Here is a 21,793-nt window from a genome sequence, read left to right as displayed (position 1 = left end):
GGCCATACAGTGGCCATACAGTGGCCATACAGTGGCCATACAGTGGCCATACAGTGGCCATACAGTGGCCATACAGTGGCCATACAGTGGCCATAAAGTAATAGTAACTAAGCAGGGCATTGACGTCTAGAAAAGCCGTGCCTGGGAGAAAGTGCTCTGAACAGCTCTGTGCACGGCCTGGCTAGAACATGTAAAGAGCTGCCTCCCCACTCCCACTTCAGTTGTCCCTCCCTGTGTGTGCTTTGTAAATAACTGTCCCCTCTTATCACTAAGGATGTAGCCGTATAGGACTACGACACAGGAATTTTCCTAAGACTGTCTGGGGATAATGTATGTATGGAAGGCCTGAGCTAACCCTGCCATTCAAGCACGGTCGCTGTCCTAACATGGCCGCCACCTGGAATCCGGGATGAGACTCGTCCCCCAGGCTGCAGCCTGCAGTTACTGAGTCAGGCTCTGTGCCCCTCACCGATCCCCAGATAACTTGGAAATGCTTATGTTGCTGGCCTAGGAGAAGAGGGGTTTGGGCTGCATTGTGAGGTGGGACTGTATAGAAGAGCAAGGCCAGGGGCAGAGGTATCCGCTGAGCTCTGGTTAACTGTACACAAGCTGAGGAACCACACACGCTGTATTTCTTCATAGTCCCTTCCTGTCAATGCCCTGGACATGGGATTGTGCCCCTGAGCTATTCAGTCAGAGAGTGATGGGTAAGTCTGGATAGGCTACAGTCCACCTTGAGCCTGGGGAGACCCTTTAGCAGAGGCCAAAGAACAATCAATGTAGAAGACACACAGCCTAACTTTGAAGAATGGGATTCTAACTCTTGAAATACACTGGCTGACTGAGGGGATGGCTCAGCTGGTAAGGTGCTTGCTCCACAAGCATGAGATCCAGAGTGTGCATCACCAGCACCCACATGAAGGGCAGGTAGGTCTGTAACGTCACCACTTGGGAGGTGGAAACAAGGAACACCTAGCAAAAACTGGCTGCCAAAGCTAGCTAAGTTGATGAGCTGTGGATTCAGCCAAAGACCCTCCCTCAGTGTGTAAGGTGGGAGGTAACATCTGATGTTGATACATTACATACATACATTTATGCATTGACAGCACACACACAAATAAATAGAAATAAGCCCCCTGGCCCCAGACTTTGCATTTGAGTATCCGCCCCATAGCTATTTCTAAAAATGTATTTTGAAAAACATGTAAAAGACCTGAACATGGTAGCAATGACTGTAACTGTAGCACTTGGTAGGTGAAGGCAAGAGTATCAGAAGTTCAAGGTCATTCTTAGCTGTGCAGTGAGTGTGAGGCCAGCATGGGCTACATGGGACCCTGTTTCAAAAAAAGGAAGAAAAGAAGAACGGGACTAGAGAGGTGGCTCGGTAGGTAAGAGCACTGCCTGCTCCTCCAGAGGTTCAGGGTTTGAGTCCCAGCCCCCATGTGGTGGCTCACAACCATCTGTTACTCTTGTTCCAGGAGATATGCTGCCCTCTTCTGGCCTCCCTTGGCTCCAGACACTCATGGAATGCAGACACACGCAGGCAAAATACCCATACACAAAAAATTCTTTTTCCTTTTGCTTCTCTCCCCAAGTCAGGGTTTCTCTGTATAACAGAGCCCTGGTCATCCTAGACTCATTTATGTAGACCAGGCTAGCCTCAAACAGAGATCACCTACCTCTGCCTCCCGAGTGCTAGGATTAAAGTTGTGCACCACCACTCCGAGCTGCACATAAAAAAAAAATTTTTTTAAAGAAAGGAAGGAAAAGGAAGAGCGTGGTAGGTAGGATGGCTCAGTGGGTAAAGGTGCTTGTGGGATGAGCCCCGTGACCCAGTGTGATCCTCAGAATCCACAGAAAGGTGAAGAGAACCAGTTCCAGAGTCATCTGCTGACCTCCACATGTGTGCACTCACACACCATATACACATGCAGCACGCACACGTGCACACACACACACATTTTTTAAATCTTAGCATAAAAACTGCCACACAAGCTTCAGTAACTTCCAGGACATTTTGCTTAGTTCTCCTGGCCCAAGTCCGAAAGCAAAGGAGTTGCTTTGTTGAGGTTTGCCTCCTGGCTCTACCAAGTCATGGTTACTACCGATGGTGTGCTGGTAGGAGCAAGGACCTAATGAGCATGCCAAATGTATAACCAGCTACCAGGCAGTACTGGTGATCACTAGAGCCTCCCCAAACCTCACTGTGGCAAACCTGTCCTTCCTTTTGTACCTCATTGATAACCTCAAGTCAGGAATATTTTGTCTAGCGGGTGATTCCCCAGGGGAAATTCAGTTCTTTAGAGAAGATTCCCCAGAGGGAGGCAGGAAATGAGGGCTGGAGCTGTCTCTGAAGATGATGGACGGGTTTGATGGCCTGAATTCCCTGGTATATAGTGTGAAATAAAATATTAAAAAACCAACCATATCCTCACTCATGACTGGGAACATTTTAAATTGGAAGAATCCTTTGGGAGAACAGTTTGTAATATGTATATCAAGAATGTTAAAAACATTCATGCTTTTGACTTTGTAATTTTACTTTATGAAATGGTTCTAAATGGATTTTAAGGTGGCATCATTTGCAACAGTGAAAAATTGCAAACATCCTGAATGTCAGCCTGAAGAATTGCTAAGTTATCATACCTCTCCCTGTGGATATTTATGCAGCCTCTAAACTGATAGCTACACAAGCTATTGGAGAGATTGGAGAGCTAACTACGTCCCAGAACTAATTGTGTGTGTTGTATGTGTATGTGTGCACATATGTATGCATGTGTACATGGCCATGCATGTGGACGCCAGAGCTTGATGCAGTGTCTTCTTGCCCTCTTCACCATATTTCTGAGGCAGGGTCACCTCACTGAGCCTGGCGCTCACTGTCTGAGCAGAAAGCATCTCTTCCCTTCCCAGTGCTGAGTTACAGGCATGTGCCCCTCATGCCTTGCTTTTCATGTGGGTATTGGGGTTCCAACCTCAGGCCCTCATACTTGCACAGCAAGAACCTCACTCATGGAACCAGCTCAATAGCCACCTAGATACTAACTGATAAAAAAAGTTACAGAACAGGCCAAATATGGTAGCAGGTGCCAATAATCCCAGCATGCTGTAGGTAGACACAGGAGGATTCTGGGTTTGAGGCCAGCCTGGGCTAGTCTAAACTAAACAGTGAGACCCTGTCTAAATAAAATAATATGTGGAATAGGCCTGACACAGTAGTGCTGCCAGAAACTGAGGTAGAAGGCCCACGTCTAGTGCTAACCTGTGCCCTCTCCATCAAGATCATGTCTCAATAAAACAATAGAAACGACAGCAATCAGAATAGACAATGCCACATGCTTTTCTTTTTAGTTTTTTTTTAAATGTGTATGTGTGTGGGCATGGATGTGCATCCATGTGTCTGTGAAGGCTAGAAGAGGGTGTTGAATCCCCAGGAGCTGGAGTTACAGGCATTAGTGAGTCACCAATAGGTGTGGGTACTAGAGACCAAACTCTGCAGAACGGCAAACACGCTTGATCACTAAGACATCCAGCTCACCCATGTTTCCCTTTAAATGTGCTGTACATGTGTAGTAGTTTGTGCTTTTTGGTTATAGGAACAAAAATTCACCTAAAGTTAGCTTACCTAAAACAAGAGACTGATCTGTCAGGACTCTAGAACTTCCTCTGGGGCCTTCCTTCCCCTTCCCTTCCACCGGTGGGGTTGGGATTGAACCCAGGGTTCTGTGCATGCTAAGTGTGCTACCGTAGCTACAGCCTCATTCCAACACTACAGCTTTGCAGTGAAGTGCTGAAGGATGAGGGGGCTCTGGAACCAGAGCCTGACTGAGGGAGTGCCTCCTCTGTCAGTCCCGCTTCCCAGTTCTCAGGGAAGCTGATCCAAGCATATGTCCAAAGAGCTGGGGCCACACAGAATCAGCACATCCCGTGCCACAAGGATGAGACATCTGTTTAGCTTGAAGAGAAGAGGACATTCCAGAGAGCTACCAGCTGTAGTATAAACAAAAGCCAGTGCACTAGACTGGACACAGACAGTGTCTCACACTGGTGAAATAAAGGTCATTTTAAAAACTGAATGTTAGGGCCAGAGAGATGCCTCAGTGGTTAAACGCGCTGGCTCCTCTTCCAGAAGACCTGGGTTTGATTTCCAGCACTCACATGGTGACTCAACAACTGTCTGTAACTAGGGAACTGGGTGTCCCCTTCTGGCCTCTGTGGGCTTCAGGCACAAACGTGGTGCACAGACTTGCATGCAGACCATACACATGAAAGAAAGAGAGAGAGGGAGGGAGAGAGAGGGAGGGAGGGAGGGAGGGAGGGAGGGAGGGAGGAAGGAAGGAAGGAAGGAAGGAAGGAAGGAAGGAAGGAAGGAAGGAAGGAAGGAGCGAGCTGGAGAGGAAGCATTTCATGCGCATGAACTGCTTTATAAGAGGAAACTGCATTGGAGTTGCCATAGCTACAGACGCATTAGGCTTGAGGGCAGCAGCACTCTCCTCCATTTTGTTCTTCAAATGGCGGATACTGTAAATACTGCAAAGGTCACTTGCAACCAAGCTGGATGCCCTGAGTTTAATTTCTGGGACCCATACAGTGGTTGTAAGAATTGACTCCTGCAAACTAACTTTTGATCTGGGCATATGCACACATGAGCACACAAAGTGTGATTTAAGATACCAAGATTGGCAGTGAACTAGGCAGTTGAAAGAGACAGTGGGCTGGGCGGTGGTGGCACACCCCTTTAATCCCAGCACTCAGGAGGCAGAGGCAGGTGGATTTCTGGGTTCAAGGCCAGCCTGGTCTACAGACTGAGTTCTAGGACAGCCAAGGCTACACAGAGAAACCCTATCTCAGGAGAGAAAAAAAAAAAAAAACAAAGAAAGAAAGAAACAAAGAAAGAAAGAGACAGCATAGTAGCACATGCCTGTAGTCTCAGTTCTTAGAAGGCTGAAACAAAAGGATTATTTAGTATTTGAGGCCAGGCTAGGATACATAGCAATACCAAGCCAGTCAGACCTATCTAGCAAGAATCTGTCTCCAAAAAAAAAAAAAAAAAAAAAAAAAAAAAAAAAAAAAACGGCTGGGCATGTGATACACACCTTTAATCCCAGTACTCAGGAGGCAGAGGCAAGAGGACATCATCATCTGTGAGTTTAAGACCAGCATGGTCTATACAGCAAGTTCTAGGACAGCCAGGGCTACGTTGGAGACCCTATCTCAAACACACACACACACCCTCTTACATGACCAACTTGAGTTCCTAGACCTCAGATCTAACATGAGAATCCTTGGTGCATGAACATGCACACATGCGTGCGTGTGTATGCGTGCATGCGTATGCGTGCCTTTACCCCCAAGTGCTCTGCACATGTGTGGTGTGATGAGTTCTTTCTTCTGCATTCTTACACTAGCATGTAGCCCAGAACTGGACAATGTAGACAATGTGTTGATTTTGTTTGAATTGAGTGTTTTATAGAGGAAAACCTCAGGAGACTGGAGATGTGGGCTATGCAGAGAAGCCTACCTGAGCCAGGGAGTCTCTGCCCTCACCCCAGACTTGGGCTTCCTGTTTTTCTGCAAGTGTCCCTGACATTGGAGATTATCTTCTTTATGTTTTCCTGATTCCCTTCCAGTTCTTTAGAGACCCTGCCCCATGAAAAGCCTTTGTCTTTCCCTATAGATAGGATTCCCTAAAGACCTTCCTATGTCCCAAAAGGATAGAAGTCCCAGCCATTTGCTTACCTCTGGGTGGAGGGTTGGGGGGGGGGAATATAGGGCACAAAAACAGGATATAAAGTTTCTCCCCAGTGGTGGGCACTTGGTGAACTTAAGGTGGTTTTGCTAGCTCTCTTTCCTAAATATATCTTACTATTTCTAATTCTACCTACTGCCAAGAGTTCTCTGGGTGGACAGGTGGAGACCTAAACAAGAGTATTAAAGTCAGAGGCAGTTATTGAGCTGCTTTCTGGACAAATTGTAATAAGGACAGTGCTTGCTGCCCCCATCAGTATTATACCTCCCTGTCAGAGAGTGGCCTGAGCCAAGGCTCCCTGATTTTCTACCATCAACATGATCGTTGCTGATCCAAGAATCCTGATATTCTGTCTCTCTTCCTTCCTGACTTCACCCAAGGATATATGAGTCTATTCCAGAAGAAGCCATTAGCATTCCCAAGCTTCTTCTCTGTGCCCTCTAAAACTGGAGGAAAATTCATTTTGTGCTCTGTAGAGAAAGGTACAATGTGGTTGCTGTGTGCGTCTCACGTCATCTGTCATTCGAAGTCCATCCCAGTTTTCCTCTTCCTGAGAATTTCTGCTTGAAAATGAAGACAGTGGTTATGTTCTCCTGTGGGGAAACTAAAATTGAGTGGTTTCTCCACTGGAACCAACCACACCAGTTCACAAAACACAAGCAGCCCTGTTCAGGACCTCGGAGAGCACCTTTCCTCCCTGTGGCCAAACACACCAAGGAAAGGTGAAGTGTCAGCCTGTGCCACCCTGTGATCCTCCACGTCCGCTCTGGCCAGCCAACCAGCATCCTCCCTCCTCTCCAATTCCTTAGTGCTTGCCTCCTTCCCTTCCCTGACAAGGTCTTTGGAATGTATGCCCCACTGACCTTCCTGGCCCATCTGAAAAGACCCTCTGTCCTACAGTCTAAGCTCTGGCTCAGTGCACTCTGAGTCCTCACTATGCCCCATACATTCTCTTTAGATAACCAACACTTTCCTTTCAGTGTGGGATGTTGGCTGTGTGTCCCTTGCTCTACAGAAATCCTATAACTTTGATGTTTCCTTGGCTGCCATCACTTCTTCCTTCCTCCTTCCCCCGTGCAGCTCCTTGATGCAGCATCTCCTTACCCTCAACTTCCCAATATCCTCTTTCCTCCAGATCCCTTGTAATCTGATTTCTATCCCACCCTTCAACTAAAACACTGTCCAGACACTGCCTACGGTGGATGTCCTTGTTTCCAGCTGTCATCTCTATCTTGGGGAGCTAGCTTCTCTTTGGGGCACTTGAGACACTTGCTCCAGCCCAGTCTCCTCCCAGGGCCCCCTGATATTGGATGTTCCTTCCGGCTTCATCCTTGTTCTTATTGTTTCCATTCTGTTCATTCTCTCCAGGAAGATTATCCGCCCTAAGCTTCAGTCTTGACCAGCACACACCTTCTTTCCAGGTTCTGAAACCTCAGATTGTACTGACAAGTAATTCCACCTGTTTCCCAAACGATACACCCAAACACAACACACCCACAAAACACAACATACCTCCAAATGACCTGGCCTGGTCCCCCCTCCCCTGTACTCTTGGAGTAATTAGTATTTTCCCTACATATTCCAGTCAGGTCACACGCTTGTGTCTTCTGGCTCTCCTTCTGTCCATTGTCTTCTGCTTCTACTTTGTTTAGGTCCCTGCTGTCTTTTCTTGGACAATTTATCTTCACCCCCACGTGTCTCCCACAAGGCTGCTATAAAAGGCCCTTTGTCTCAAATGCATTCATGTTACTGCTGGGCTTAGGTTTGGTTTCCCTCGTTATCTTCTAAGAAAAAAATCAAAATCAAGACCCACCTCCTGCCATGATCTGAGCCCACCAGTGTTATTTCTACCTTCTGGGCTTCTGCCCCTGCAAAATGGCAACTGCCCTGCTGTGCTCTTTACCAGCCACAGGCAGGAGGTCCTAACTCTTCCTAGGTCCCTCATTCTCCTTTGCCTTGTTCTTTCTGCCTGGGGCAGGGTCTCTTTCCGTAGTACAGCCAGCCTCTGCCTCCCTAGTGCTGGGATTAAAGGTGTGGGCCACCACACCCAGCTCCTACTTTTTATGGCTCATTTTTACCTTGATAATTATTCGACACTCTTTGGAGATGGGCCTATTTTCTGTTTATCTCTATGACATCTGGATCCAGAACTCGTGTTATGAATAAGGAGATCATAGCACAGTGGGGGAAAACAGAATGCCCTCTAGTCAGGCCCTTCCTCAACCCTGTGGAGAGAGAACCTTTCTCAGAGATAGCTCCACATATAAGCCACATAGCAACCTGAGTGCTGCCAGAGCTGCAGCCAGGGGCTGCTGGACACTCCCAGGGCACACTGAGTTTATACAGATAGCACCTTTAGAGGAAGTGCAGCATTTCCTATAGTAAGTGGCACACTGAGTCTGTGATATACATATTAATAGCCATCTTGCTTTATAGTTGAGGAAACCAGATCACAGCACTAGTAAAAGGTTGATCTGGGATCTGAGCCTGAGGGTGGGGAGTGGGGTGGGAGAAACAAACAGAGAGAGAGAGACAGACAGAGACAGAAGGGAGTGATTGGGTGAACCTCTCATCAGATTCCCGCTTAGCACTGAAGGCGAGGTCGTCCTTCCTCTCCCAGTGGAGGCGAGGTACAGTGTGAGCATTCAGGAGGCAGCCACACTGTTACTGGGCACTCGTGAGTTTCAGAGACTTGTGGATCTGCATGAGGAACTACAAAACAAGTCTCTTCTGTGCTTAATTTTTGCCATCCATTCTCCCCTGCCATCCATTCTCCCCTGCCATCCATTCTCCCCTGCCCTCCCAGGCCTTTCCCTCTTGAGACCTATGGTTCTTAAAGACGGTTCACTCCTTCATGCCCACTCTGCTCATCCAGTCTGTCCAACTCACCATTGGTTTCTTGGGCCCCGGGTTAGAGTTTTACTGTCCCAGAAGAATTAATCCAGCCCTGGGGAAGGGATAGGAACGTGAGGTTTGCATGCAGGCAAACAAACAGGAGGGGCCTCCCAGAGGGCTGTCTCTGTTCCAAGTCTCAATCTTTCCTTAGATTCTTCCCTTCGAGCAAAGCCATTGGTTCCATCAGTTCCTCCAAGGTTTCCTTTGGTTGTTCATTCATTGTGGGTCAGAGGAAGAAAAGGGCATGGACGCTTTGGGCCTGTTACAGTGGTTGTGAGCTGCCTGCTGTGGGTGCTGGCAGCTGAACTCGGATCCTCTAAAACAGTGTGTGCTCTTAACTACTGAACCCTCTCCCAGTACGAGGTTTTTTTCCCTCCCTCCCTCCCTTTCTTTTCTTTTCTTTGTTTTTCTGGGACAGCCCTGGCTTCTCCTGGAACTCTCTGTAAACTAGGCTGCCTGATCTTTTTGTTTTTTGTTTGTTTGTTTTTGTTTGTTTGTTTGTTTTTAGAGGCAGGGTTTCTCTGTGTAGCCATGGCTGTCCTGGAACTCTCTGTAGACCAGGTTGGCTTCAAACTCAGAAATTCGCCTGCCTCTGCCTCCCGAGTGCTGTGATTAAAGACGTGCACCACCACACCTGACTGTCAGTTTTCTTTTTTATTGTTTTATGAAAAACACATTTTTGTTTTATTGTGAAAGAATTGAAATACAAGTAAAATAAGGATGTTGGTAATCTGTTGTACACCATTCTTGCATTCTACTGTGAACATTTTATTATCTCCAGCTACAGCAGCCCACAGCATTTCTGGATGCCTCTCAAAGAACGCTATTGACACCTGTGTCCTTTTCTTGAAACAACACTGTTTTCCTTATTCATTTATTTTCAGCCAAGAGTTTAATATGTCAATGATTCTGTGGTGTGTATTTAGTTTTCTTTATTTAAAGAAAATTGGTGGAGGATGAGGAGAAGGTTCACGAGCCAAATGTTTGCTGTGCAGGCCTGTGTACCTGAGGTCAGATTCCCAGCACCCATGTAGAAGCTCGTCACTGCAGTGAGCACTTGTAACTGCAGTGCCCGGGGTGGGGGGGGGACAAGGGGGTAGAGTCGGGCAGATCTTCCTGGCCAGCCTGGCCTGCCTAATTACAAAGCTCCAAGTTCAGTGAGAAAGCAATAGAAACAGCATCTCAATGTGGACCCTTCTGCCTCTCTGCACACACAGGCATAGGTGGGTGCGCCCTCACACACACGTGCATAGATAAGTGCCCAGGACCTCATGACCATAGTTTTCTGACATTTCCCTAAAGTGTTTTACAAGACTAGAGTGGATTACATCAGTGACTTCTTAACATTTCATTTTTATTATACTGATTTGTTTGTGAGGGGTGGGGAGGGGCCCCGGTGCACATGTGGAGGTCAGAGAACAGCCTGCTGGGGTTGTTTCTCTCCTTCCACCATGTGGGTTCCAGGGGTTGTCAGGCTTGGTTGACAGCACCTTTTCCTACTGAGCCATCCGCCAGGAATGTATTTAGTAGTCTTTTTTATAATTAACAAAACCCTTTTACTAACCAGAATTTTACAGAAAGGCTAATGTAGGGATTGAAATAGCAGTGGATTTCTTTGATTGAAGGGACCCAGGACCCTGTAACTGCTATTCCTACACATACACTTACATTCCAGCCCCACCCAAAGCACAGGGTTCAGGGACAACAGGTGATCAAAACTTGCAGACCAGCAAAGGATGGCTCTTTGCTTCTGTCTCTTTGACTTTCCTCTGGATGCGTTGATGTTGTGCTGGCTATCAGCCGATAGCCCAAGCTATTAATCTTCTCTACAGCCTTTGGAGGATTTGTTTGAATGGTTGTAGAGACATGGATTGCTGTTAGAGATGTATTTCAAGGTCTGTCTCTGCTGAGTGTTTATTAATAATCTTGTTAATCCCCACTCTAGTTCCCGGATCTAGCTAACGCCTGTTGGAAGTCCTTGGGGGGCATTTTAAATCCTCTCTGATTCTTGGAGCCAGACGCTTCCTTCTGCCTCAACCCTCTCTGCTACTTTTGTTCATGAATATTTTACATTTAATCTCTACACAATGGCCATGGTGCACTGCCTGCATTCCTCAGAGAAGGCACTCAGGAAGTCCACAGTGTTGATGGCACTGGGCCAGAGACCTTTGTAGTTGCCGCTTAAATAGCCTTCTGCCATGGACAGTGACGGAGGAGTCGCTGAATGGGCAAGTTTGGCGTGGAGCCTCTCAGCCGAGGGCTTTGATCCTATGGTTTCACTCAGGATCAAATACCACCAGGACCTGCCAGTAGGGCTTGAGAGCTGTAATGGATCAGTGACCAGCATTGCTCAATAGCTCCCAGTCCTCATCCCAGGTTCTGTCCTTCCTGAGTTTTCTGCTTCACATGTTACCACTGACACCTCCAACCTCAGAGAAGAAACCCACGCACCTGTCTGCGCCGGGACACTGGCTTAGCTCCCAGGGATGTGTGTTACCTAAAACCAACCTCAGAGAAAAGACAATGAGACCAAACACTCTAGTGGAAAGTAGAGTAGAGAGGGCCGAGGAACAGGCTTGTTAATTAAAAGGCCACAATTTAGGAGTCATCAGTATAAACTGGGTATGAACAAATCCCTTAAAGAAGTGACAACACAAACAGTAGAAGGAAATGAGTAGAACCGCTTAAGACCTGAATATGCAAAGAGAATCATAAAGAAAACCCAGACAGAAAACCTGGGAAAGAACAATAGAAAACCCAATAAAAACCTCAGAGAAAGCCTCATCAAACAGTGCAAGGCGTGGAAGAGAAAATCTCAGGCTGAAGACAAGGTAGAAGAAATAGAATACCTCAGTCAAAGAAAACACTGAATCTAAACTATCCAGGCAGGAAGCCTCAGCTTTCTTTAAGGAGAAAATGGAGCGGGAAGAGTCTGAGGAGACAAAGAGATGTAGACAGAGACAGGAGTGGTCAGATGCAGAAGATGGAGCACGGGAGCACGGGAGCACGGCGTCCTGAGGAAGCCAGTCCCAAACGGAGGTGCTTTGTGCCCTGCTTGACAATCACAGAAACGAATGTGGATGAGGAGCCCAGACGCGGCGCCAGATCCTTTCCGGTGTGGTGCTGCCTGCATGCCTGCAGGACTTTCCATTTGAAAATCCCTCGGGAGCTCACCCTGTGGTCCAGCCACCGGGTTTCCGTCCCCCCGTGGGTAGCAACTGAGAGGTCACTTGGGCCTCGGCTTAGTTTAGGCCACTGGCGGCCTGCTTTTCCAGTGTGTGATTTGAAAGGAGCCCGCCAAGGAGCTGTGCAGAGCACGGGAGGATGAAGATTGGGAAGTGATCCGAGACGCAGACACTGCTATCTACCCCACTGCCACACAGGGTGCCCTTCTCACCTTACCCGTGGCTAAGGGGCGGAGACAGAGGCAGAGTGGTAGGCCCAGGTTCTTCCCTTAGGAATTTGAAAGTCACTATGGCAGCCCAGTCCACCCAGGGACAGACAGGGTCAGAATTTCCCTCCTAAACCTCCTGGCTGCTTCCTTCTCACCATGGTAACAAGCAGAACGGTAAAGCAGCTTATGCCGGCCGCCTCGTTTCGATTTTGCCTTCGTGTGTATGATGTGTGTACATCCTCGTTCATGTGAGCACACTTGTGAGAGATGGTCAGAGGACGACTTGGAACAGTGTCAGTCTTGGCAGCCGACTGCTTCTCGTTGTTCACCACTGCATAGACCAAGCTAGCTAGGCTGTGAGCTGCTGCAGAGTCCCGTGTTTCGGCCTCCACCTCACTCCAGAGACACTTGGGGATTACAGACACTCAGTGCTCCTGCCCTGATCTGAGCTCTGGTGATTTGAACTCTGGGATCCTCATGCACAGCAAGCACTTTAGTCACTGAGCCACTTCTCTAGGCCTTACTTCACTTTAAATGGGTCAGCAGGAGCTACACAGATCCCTGGACCTGATACTGCGGGCCAGCTCTGGAGCATCCTATCTGCCTGTCTGTCTGCTTTCTGTATCTTCAAGGACCAGGGTCCTCTGCAGTCTTCATACCTTAGATTGGCCACTCTGAAGTCCCCAGCTAAAGACGGCAGGACCTCTATTGCACTGGTCATCATGGTATTTAACTCAGAAACTCACAGTCAGAGTGCAGAAAATGAGTTTCAGGGACCAGCCAGCCACCATGGAGCCCCTTCATCACTACCCACAATGCCCGGAGACCGTGAGGAAGATAGGATTCTAAAGACTCCTGTGTCCTTGGGTTCTTTGGAGTCCTTTGGGTCAGGAAAGACCAGACCAAAATGTGTCCTCTGGACTCACAAACTCACACAGCTGTGCTTACCTGCAAAAGACCTATGTTGATCAAGTCAGTCACAATTCTAGCTTGAGGGGAGAGGGTCTCATGGTCCTGCGTCCCTCACTGAGGGGTTATGGGCGATTCATAGCTTCTGGGATGGGGAGAGTCAGTTTTCTTTAAAACTGTGCCTACTTGTGGGTCACACTCCAGTGGACAGTACCATACCCAGAAGTATAAGATTAGCACAAACTGAATTCTTGGGTTAGTTTTTTATTTTTTAAAAGAAAAAAAAAGTTAAAAAAAAAAAAGAAAGAGACAGAGAAAGAGAGAGAGAGGAAAAGGGACAGAAAGTTGAGGGTGTGGGGAGGAAAGGGAGGACCTGGGAGGAGTTAGGGGAGGAGTTAGGGGAGGACCTGGGAGGAGTTAGGGGAGGAAAGGGAGGACCTGGGAGGAGTTAGGGGAGGAGTTAGGGGAGGAAAGGGAGGACCTGGGAGGAGTTAGGGGAGGAAAGGGAGGACCTGGGAAGAGTTAGGGGAGGAAAGGGAGGACCTGGGAGGAGTTAGGAGAGGAGTAGGGATGAATAGGATCAAAATACTCTGTATGAAATTTGAGAATAAAAACCTTTCAAATTTTCTTTTACTTGTACGTGTATTCTGCCTGTATGCATGCATATGCACCACATGTGTGCCTGGGGCCACCGACATCAGATGGCTTTGGGTCCGCAGGTTCTGAACTTCCCTGTAGGTATTAGGAATCGAACCTAGGTCTTCTGCAAGAACTTAGCTACTAACCAAATCTGCTGGCCTGAGTATAAAAACATTGAAAATAAGAGTTTTTCATTCTAAGAAAAGCTCATCTTTAGCTCCCTTTATAATTGTGAATCTGACAATTATGAAAAATATTGAAAATATCTTTGTTTATGCCAGAAAAAGGATTGCAACTAAACTCATGTGCCTGCCTATAATAGAGAAGTGATTGTAAACCAGTTTCAAATGTAGATGCGAGTGGTGCGTAACCTGAATAAAATCTTTTGTCCCCCCATAAAAAAGGAGGTGCTTGTCACGGATGGCATAGACAGGGGCCCTGGATCTCGGACATCGAGGGCATTTTGGAGAGATAGCAGGGCTAGCTAAGGACTCTGGGAAGCACGGGGTCTGGCCCAGAGCTGGAGGCTTTGAGAGCTAGCGCAGGGGAGAGTGCAAAGGTTGCACACATAGAATGAAAGCCTGCCTGTCCTCCCTGTCACCTGCATCACGTGTCCTGCTTTCATGTGATGCAGCACAAAACCACGTGGTCTGCTGGTTTGTCAGGTCCGTCTTCTCTGGCACCATTCCCATCCACTGGGAGACGCTGCTTAGAGCTCATCTGGGAACTTCAGAAGTTCTCACTTGACTTTTTTCCCCTTCTTTTTAGTCTTGAGTCCTTGCTTAGATTGGCCAGTTGGTCGTCTACACCCTGCAAAGATGAAACAGAGAAAGAAGGGCTCTCTGGAGTACCTGCTCTGACCTCGATCCACCTGTAAGCTCAGAGGAACTTGACAGACTCTCTCTGAAACAGCCTTTGTAGAGGAAGCCCTGTGGGTTTCAGGCAAGGCTTTCTGGAGCAGCCTAGCTTACTTGGGACTCTTGTTGGTCGGGAGTAGGACATCATCTCCTCTCTTCTACGGCGCATAGTAGACTCTTCCTCTCCCTCCCTGAATGCTGACTGGCCTGCTGCTAGAGTAAATGCTCCCAGAAACCCAGAGGGCAGATGAGAAGGTTTGCTTCAGGGTTCAGAGCAACCCCTGGAGTCACATGCTAATGCTTCCCGGTCTTCTCTGCTTTCTCCCCAACAGGATCCAGCCGCAGCCTCTATCTCAGACCGAGACTGTGACGCCCGGGAGGGTGAGTCAGTAGCCATGAATTACAAACCATCCCCGCTCCAAGTGAAGCTGGGTGAGTGTGTCGGGGATGAGGGAGATGTGGGGAGTGAAGAAGGTGCTCTTGGATTGGGTTGACAGCAAGGTGCTACAGTTGAAGTAGCTCGGGCTGGATGATCCCAACCTCCAAGTAAGTCACCCACACTCCCAGGCACCGCATAGAACCCCAGGACAGCACTGGAAAGGGCCAGCCAAAAGGAACCTGCCTCCAAAGATAGGGCAGCTGCTGCTATGTTTGAGGGACAGATTCAGGGCCAGGGTGACTTCTGTCCAGGGAGACTGTCCCTTCATTAGAACCCCAGAACCCATTTCTTTTCCAAGTATTGCATTATCCTTGTCTTAGGGTGGGTCCCATGTCCACTGACTGCTGTGAGATCACCTGACCCCCCCGCAGCTACCCAGAGCTCCAGCGACTCCAGTTCTGACCCCACCCGCTGCTGAGCACCTCCCCTCTCCCTTCATGGGCCAAAATCTCACAGATCCAAGGCTGCTGAAGACAATAGCAGACTCCCACCAAAGAGTTGATTTCCTGAAGAGAAATTATAACATGCCACACACAAGACAGTTGACAGTCAGATACAGTCGTCACTGTCCTTAGCTCTTCTCAGAACTCAGACTCTATCTGCCCACCAAAAACCTCATTCCTCAGCTAAGATGGAGCCTCTTATCTCTTAGCAGGCTCCCCTGCATAGCGAGCTATCAGGATTCTTTCCCACAGAGCCTGTGCCTTTAGGGAATTCAAAAAAATAAAACAGGTCTTGCGGTTCTCCTTCTAGAGCACACCCAGGCAGCCCCCTGGTTGATTTTCTAAACACAACAGCAGCTCTCTTGATGGACCTGCTTGTCTTTCTAGGACATTCTATTCAAAGTACAGCCACTTTTGTTTATTGTTGTTTTAATGCAACAATAAAAGTATTTTAAATGCATATAAGTTCTGTACTCTCTCCACAGGCAACCATTCCAGGTTTCTGTAGCTTCATTTTGTACTTGAGCACAAGAGCGACATTACATTGTGCACATTTTGTGAGCCTTGCTCCCTCCCCTGGATGATGTCCTACAGAGAATGGCTTCATTCTTTTAAATGGTTGCATAGTAGTCCATAGTCTGAGCCTTGTCAGCTTATTGTCTCTGTTTGTTTTCATGATTTCAAACAAAGTTAGCATGCTGTTAAAATAGCATTTTTATTTCCTTCACCGTAGAATTGCCACCAAAACTCATGGACATTCACAACTTGTCTCACTTAAGATAAAGAAAATCACCAAGAAATGTAAGGCAAAGTGCACCCCCTAGAGGCTTGATATGGTAATGGCAGTTGCTGTCTGCTGAAGAGAGCCTGGAAAACTAAAATAGAGGCAGAGAGGTCAGAGGGTAGGAAACAGAGCTTCAAAGACTTGGAAATCAGAGATCATTTTCAAGTGACTCACAGGTGCTGTAATGGCTCTTCCCACCCTTACACTAAGAAATCACACACCCACACCTGCCACCATGTTTCTGCCACAGAACAAGCCTTTCTCCTTCATCATGGCTTTACTTGACATTAGTAAGAATGTGGCTGAGCCTCCTTCCAGTCAGCTCCCCAGAGTCGCACGTACCACGTAGTAAGTCAGCAGATGTCCAGCCCCACAAGTGCAGGGGCTCTGAGCCCCTGGAAAGACTGCAGACTGGGCTCCTCAGCCTCCTGCCCAATCCTGCCCAAGGCCCCTTTCTGCCCCTCCTGCTAAGGAAACCCTTAGTAGCTCCTTTTCCGTCCCCATTAATCCCAAAATGCCTCAGCCCCATGGCCAAGGCCTTCGCACTCTGAGGGGTTTGGTTGCTTTCTTTTGTTTCTTGAGATGGGGTCTCTGTGCGTGCTGTGAGTTTATAACTACTGGGAGCTTTCCATCCCTGTGGTATAGTACTTGATGCATAATTGCGATTCTAGTGTTTGTTGAGTGAATAATTAACTGATGAATGGCTCCTTTCCCAAGTTCACCTCTTTATTACCTCATCTCCCTCCGTTCCATTCACGCCCGCAGCTATGTCCTCTTGGGTTGCTTTTGTACATACTTTCCTCAGGGAAGGCCTCTCTGACTGCTCCAGCCTTCTGTGTTCATCTCTTCCTCTCTAGCCATTCCTTGACATCAAGCATGGGCGGACTGCCTGACATAGTAACTGTGGTTCCCACAGGGTAGGGTCAGCCTCCTCTTTTCGGCTGTCTGTCCACCTCAGTTATGCATGTCCACAGAGCGTCAGGTGCCTGGCGGTCCGTGGGATCACTACAGAAGTACGCGTCTGCAGGAAAGGCCCAGACCAGGCCACCCCAAGCAGCAGGGCCTGGCAGCCACTGGGCAGGACACAGCTTCTTTCCCATGTTCTCTGCAGAGAAGCAAAGGGAGCTGGCCCGGAAGGGTTCCCTGAAGAACGGCAGCATGGGCAGCCCTGTCAACCAGCAACCCAAGAAGAACAACGTCATGGCCCGGACGAGGTAGGTGTCCTCTCTGCCCCACTGGGACCTCACCAGTCCATTCCTCACCTACCATTGCTGGTCTCCACCCTCTCCCTCCTCAGGGGAATGGGGGAGATGACAGTGACGGGGAAGACCTAATGTCCTGTTTATATGCTCTGGCTGGCGGTTGGCACTCCAACTCCTCATTCTTTACCCAGGCTGGTCGTCCCTAATAAAGGCTACTCCTCGCTGGACCAGAGCCCTGATGAGAAGCCACTGGTAGCTCTTGACACAGACAGGTGTGTATGGGGTCTGGGGGCAGCTAGACACATGATGCTGTGCGAGTGCGGATGGCTTGTAACAGGTCACACCTGTCACACTGCCACAAGGGCTGTGTTCTTCAGCCACCAACTCTCCATGGGTGAAGTCTCCCAATGGGGTGGGTTTGGCTTCGTGTTGGTGGTGGTGGTTGTTTTAAAGGATTGTGCAGAGAGAGGCCTGGGGACAAGCACAGTTTGCTGCTGTGCTGAGACAGCTACTGCCCCACGATGGACTGATATCTCTAGACAGCCTAATGGAATGCCTGATGCCAGTCCCCTTCTCAGGGAAGAACCCTATGCCAGGGTAGCATCTGGCTAGCCATAGACTTTTGGAAACTCTGAACAGCCAGGGTGATTTGAACCTAGGGGGAGAAAAATTAAAACAGCCTGAGGACGAGCGGGAAGAGTGGTAGCAGTTCTCTCCAGAAGGAACTTAAGAAGCCACTCCATTTAAAGGTTGAGCTAGGAAACCTGCCTTAGCAAACATATATTTGCATACTAAGCACGGGTTATTTAAATTATACTGTTGGAAGGGGGCGGGTATAGCAAAGACGCAGAGGGCTTTCTATTTAATTTCTCTGAATTACTTATTCTTCTCTCTCCTCTCTTCTTACGGCCAGCGACGATGACTTTGACATGTCCAGATACTCTTCCTCTGGCTACTCCTCTGCCGAGGTGAGGCTCCACCCCTTGCCTCCACAAACCACGGGAGCCAGACTACCTTTACCGGGCAGCCACGCAGTGGGCGGGGGTGGGTGGGGGAGGGGCTCCGCGTTAGGCGGGGCCTGGGCTGGGAGAATTTGGTAAAAAGAAATCACTAACCTGAATTACAGCGAGCCCGGGGTTATTAAAGAGGGGCTCTAAAATAGAACAGGTGTGAAATGCGGGCGACACTTTACACGAATTGACCTGAAATCGGGCAAACCCTGAAAAGAATCAAGAGTAAAGATAAGAAGTTGACCTTGGACTAGGAAGGGGCCTGTATATGGCTGGGCCTTAGGAAAACCTGTCTGGAGGAAGAGAGACCAGAGCCAGGCTCAGACCTGGGATGAGATGGAGCTGTTCTGTGGTCTTGGAGTGACAGAGGCAGCTCCAGCCCAGGGTAATGCCCTTCCAGCTGACTCGAACCTTTTCTACAGCAGATCAACCAAGATTTGAACATCCAGCTGCTGAAAGATGGCTACCGGTTAGACGAGATCCCCGACGACGAGGACCTAGACCTCATCCCCCCCAAGTCTGTGAACCCCACCTGCATGTGTTGTCAGGCCACTTCCTCCACCGCCTGCCACATTCAGTAGTGGGCGGGGTCGCCGCGGTGCACGGGGCGCTGACCTGGGCCCAGTGGGATGCAGCAGGGGAGACCCCTACCCTGCTGGTCCGCTGGTCCCCAGCCCCGCGCCTCTTACAGCCGCCAACCTCGTAACAGTCATTGCTTCCTCCTATGGTAGGACGTGTACCTCTGTGTGTTCAAGGAGCCGGAGAAACCAAAACCGGGTCTGTCCCCAGCCCCGGGGCTGAGGAGGGGTAGGCACTGTTTGTTCGGTTACTTGGGGGGACTACACCCAAGCACCCTGCCACCTCTCCCATAGCTGCAGTCAGGGGGGCAGCACTGAAGGCCAGGAGGCCAAATGTAAGCGTCGGGTGAAGGGATCACAGGGCCGGAAGGTTGGCCCCAGCCAGTGAAGCCATGAATCCCCCCACGCCCAGCTTGGAAAGGAAGGAAAGGGGTTTGGAGAAGAAAAGGCTCCAAGCAATGGGGGCAGTTCTCACACCTCAGAGCCCCTCTCCCCAAACCCTGTGCCAGCCCATACACCTATTTGTGTTTTCCCCTCATCTCTAGATGGGAAGCCTGGCAACGCTGTCCAAAGGGATACTGTCTCTCCATTAGATAACTCCCTCCACTGTCTCCCTCCCCTGCTTTCTTACTTTCTGAGGGTTGGGAAGGTAAGATGGGCCTTAGAAAGAAGCCAGGTTTGGGGATGGTATGACCTGTTCTCACCGGTCTCTAACCAGTGCATCTGTCTCTCTGCCTCATCCCCACGCCACCCTGCCACCCCCAGTCTTCTGTCTATTGGTTCTAGGCTGGAAGCAAGAGATAAGGCTGGCCTCCTGTGCCCATTGCCATTTCACCCTAGCTCAAAGTCCAGGAGGCAGGCTTCCAGAAAGGCTCTTCAAGAGCAAGCTTAAGAAAATACAGTGAGCCAAGTGGCTGTATGCATATGGTATGGTATGGTATGGTATGGTATGGTATGGTATGGTATGGTATGCACATGTGTGTGCATGTGTGTGTGTGCATGTGTGTGTGCGCGCGCACGTGCACATGTGTGTGTGTGTGTGTGTGTGTGTGTGTGTGTGTGTGTGTGTGTGTGCGTGTGTGTTGTGCCCGAGTGTGTGTTGAGCCTATCTGTCCAGGGAACCAGATTGGTGTCCGAGATGGGGAAATGGCTGTGGTCTGGGAATTCAGTGAGAGGCTGCTTGGGAATGAGAATGCAGTGGACTGAAAGCACAGCCTGGCCATCTGGAACCTGGGTTCTGGTCCCAGCCTCGGCATTCTCCCTGAGCTCCTAAGCAATTCCCAGGCTTCTCCAGGGCTTCAGTTCTCACAACTAGAAAATAAAGAGTAGCTGACATCACCGACAGAGTCTTTTCATACCAGAAGGAATTTCTTCACAGGAGTTTCTGCAAAAGACTATGACATCTGTGTGTCTTTGATCTCAGGAGGTACCTGGAGGTGTATGTGCACGGACATGGGAAGTACATGAAGATTTATTTCGGGGAAAGTGGTGTGTGTGTGTATGTGTGTGTAACTGTACTGGGTGTCATATATACTGTTGCTTCTGCTGCTGGTCTGGTTTGAGGGAGGAAAGCTAAGGCTATAGCTCAGTGAGATGGTAGCTCTCCCATGGCTGAAGACAAATACAAGCAGAGAGAGCCTCAGGCTGCTGCGCCTCGGCCCCACGAGCCTCCCTCTTACTGAGCCAGTGCGACCAGAGTGTCTCTCCTCCAGGCGCCCCACATGCCAGCATTTCCACCCTCTGGATCCTACTCACATGTCACTCTCCAGGTGCCAGGGCCTAGAGTGGGGGTGGTGAGGAGGAGGAGGAGTGGGGCTGTTGGTTTAGGAAGGGAAGCACCTCTCTCTATACCACTTCCAGGAGCTGCCAACTCCCCGCACCTCCAGCCCAGCTCACCTCCCCCTAGTACAGAGATCCTAATTAGATAAGAAAATGCCAAAGGAGGCAAGCCAGAGAAAGCATCTGCAGGGGCCACAGGCCCATGGTGGCCCCATCTGAGCCCCCTCTCCCACCCCAGTTCGCATCCCTACCACTCATCATCTGGGCCCTAACGCTAGAACTCCCCCCACCGCATCCCCACTGGGCTCTTCGACTCACCCTTCTAGAACACGGGTGCCTCCTCTCTTTAGACTGCTGCCTTTGCCTCTGACTTCCTGTGGGATTCTAATTCAACGTGTGTGCCCCTGAGAGCCAAGGGCATTAGACTAAGGTGGTGTATACACAGCGGGTAGGGGTAGGAAGCTGGCAGCCTGCCGCTTCCAAGTCCAAGGAGAGCACACAGTTCCCTCCTTCCCTGCCTGGAAGTTGAAGGGGACGAGTCAGGGCCTCAGCTTGCCCCCCCACCCCCAGCTCCCCCCCCCCTTGTAGATACTGCCTTAACACTCCCCCACCCTTGGCTGCGGCTGCTACCCAGCCAGGTTTCTCCGAGCTCACTAATTTATTTCCAAGAAGGTGTGTGGAAGACATGAGCCGTGTATAATATTTTTTTTTAACATTTCCATCGCAGTATTGACCATCAGCCTTGGTTGTGTATCGTGTAACACAAAATAATGATATTAAAAGCATCAAACAAGCCAGACTCGGCTCCTTACCTGGGGTGTGGGCCACACAAGGGGGCTGAGGAAGGGCGAAAAACTGACCCCCTGGATACACATGTCCCTCCACCTCTGCTCACTACTGATGTGTGGCCCTAGGTGAGTCACAACGTCAGACTGTGAATCGGAACCTCTGCCTCTCTTCACCAGTGAGTCTGTCCTGCAAGTTTTCTGTGGCCTTCTGAACTCTTGGAACTTGGATATTTTGAGGAGCCCAAGGCAGAAAGGGGCTGGCATGGGGAGGAAATTAGGCCTTCTGTGCAGGGATGGGACCAAGGCAAGTGATATCATAATGGGCAT

At 49.3% G+C, this 21,793-nt stretch overlaps 1 protein-coding gene and 1 long non-coding RNA gene across 8 annotated transcripts in view; one reads left to right on the top strand and one right to left on the bottom strand.

Annotated features, from left to right (window-relative positions):
- Fam219a (family with sequence similarity 219 member A) overlaps positions 1 to 19,895 on the top strand; it is a 51,512-nt gene extending 31,617 nt beyond the window's left edge. For 2 of the 7 annotated variants that reach the window (XM_029476394.1, XM_021160083.2), the window contains exons 2-6: positions 14,776 to 14,875; positions 17,221 to 17,323; positions 17,503 to 17,583; positions 18,225 to 18,279; positions 18,747 to 19,889. In XM_029476394.1, the coding sequence (XP_029332254.1) occupies positions 14,776 to 14,875; positions 17,221 to 17,323; positions 17,503 to 17,583; positions 18,225 to 18,279; positions 18,747 to 18,902 (495 nt within the window). In that variant the 3' untranslated portion in view covers positions 18,903 to 19,889. Of the gene's footprint in view, positions 1 to 14,775; positions 14,876 to 17,220; positions 17,324 to 17,502; positions 17,584 to 18,224; positions 18,280 to 18,743 lie in introns of all 7 variants that reach the window. The other 5 variants (XM_029476393.1, XM_021160082.2, XM_021160084.2 and 2 more) reach the window with 4 other exon arrangements.
- Positions 19,896 to 20,252: 357 nt separating this feature from the next.
- LOC110293173 lies at positions 20,253 to 21,728 on the bottom strand. The gene is made up of 3 exons (XR_002377785.2): positions 21,491 to 21,728; positions 20,997 to 21,052; positions 20,253 to 20,678 (listed from the first exon to the last, which is right to left on the bottom strand). It is a non-coding gene; the product is annotated as an uncharacterized LOC110293173 (long non-coding RNA).
- Positions 21,729 to 21,793: the final 65 nt, after the last annotated feature.

Source organism: Mus caroli, chromosome 4 (assembly GCF_900094665.2).
Source record: "Mus caroli chromosome 4, CAROLI_EIJ_v1.1, whole genome shotgun sequence".
In the NCBI taxonomy this organism is placed as follows: domain Eukaryota; kingdom Metazoa; phylum Chordata; class Mammalia; order Rodentia; family Muridae; genus Mus; species Mus caroli.
This window is presented reverse-complemented; position numbering and strand designations above follow the sequence as displayed.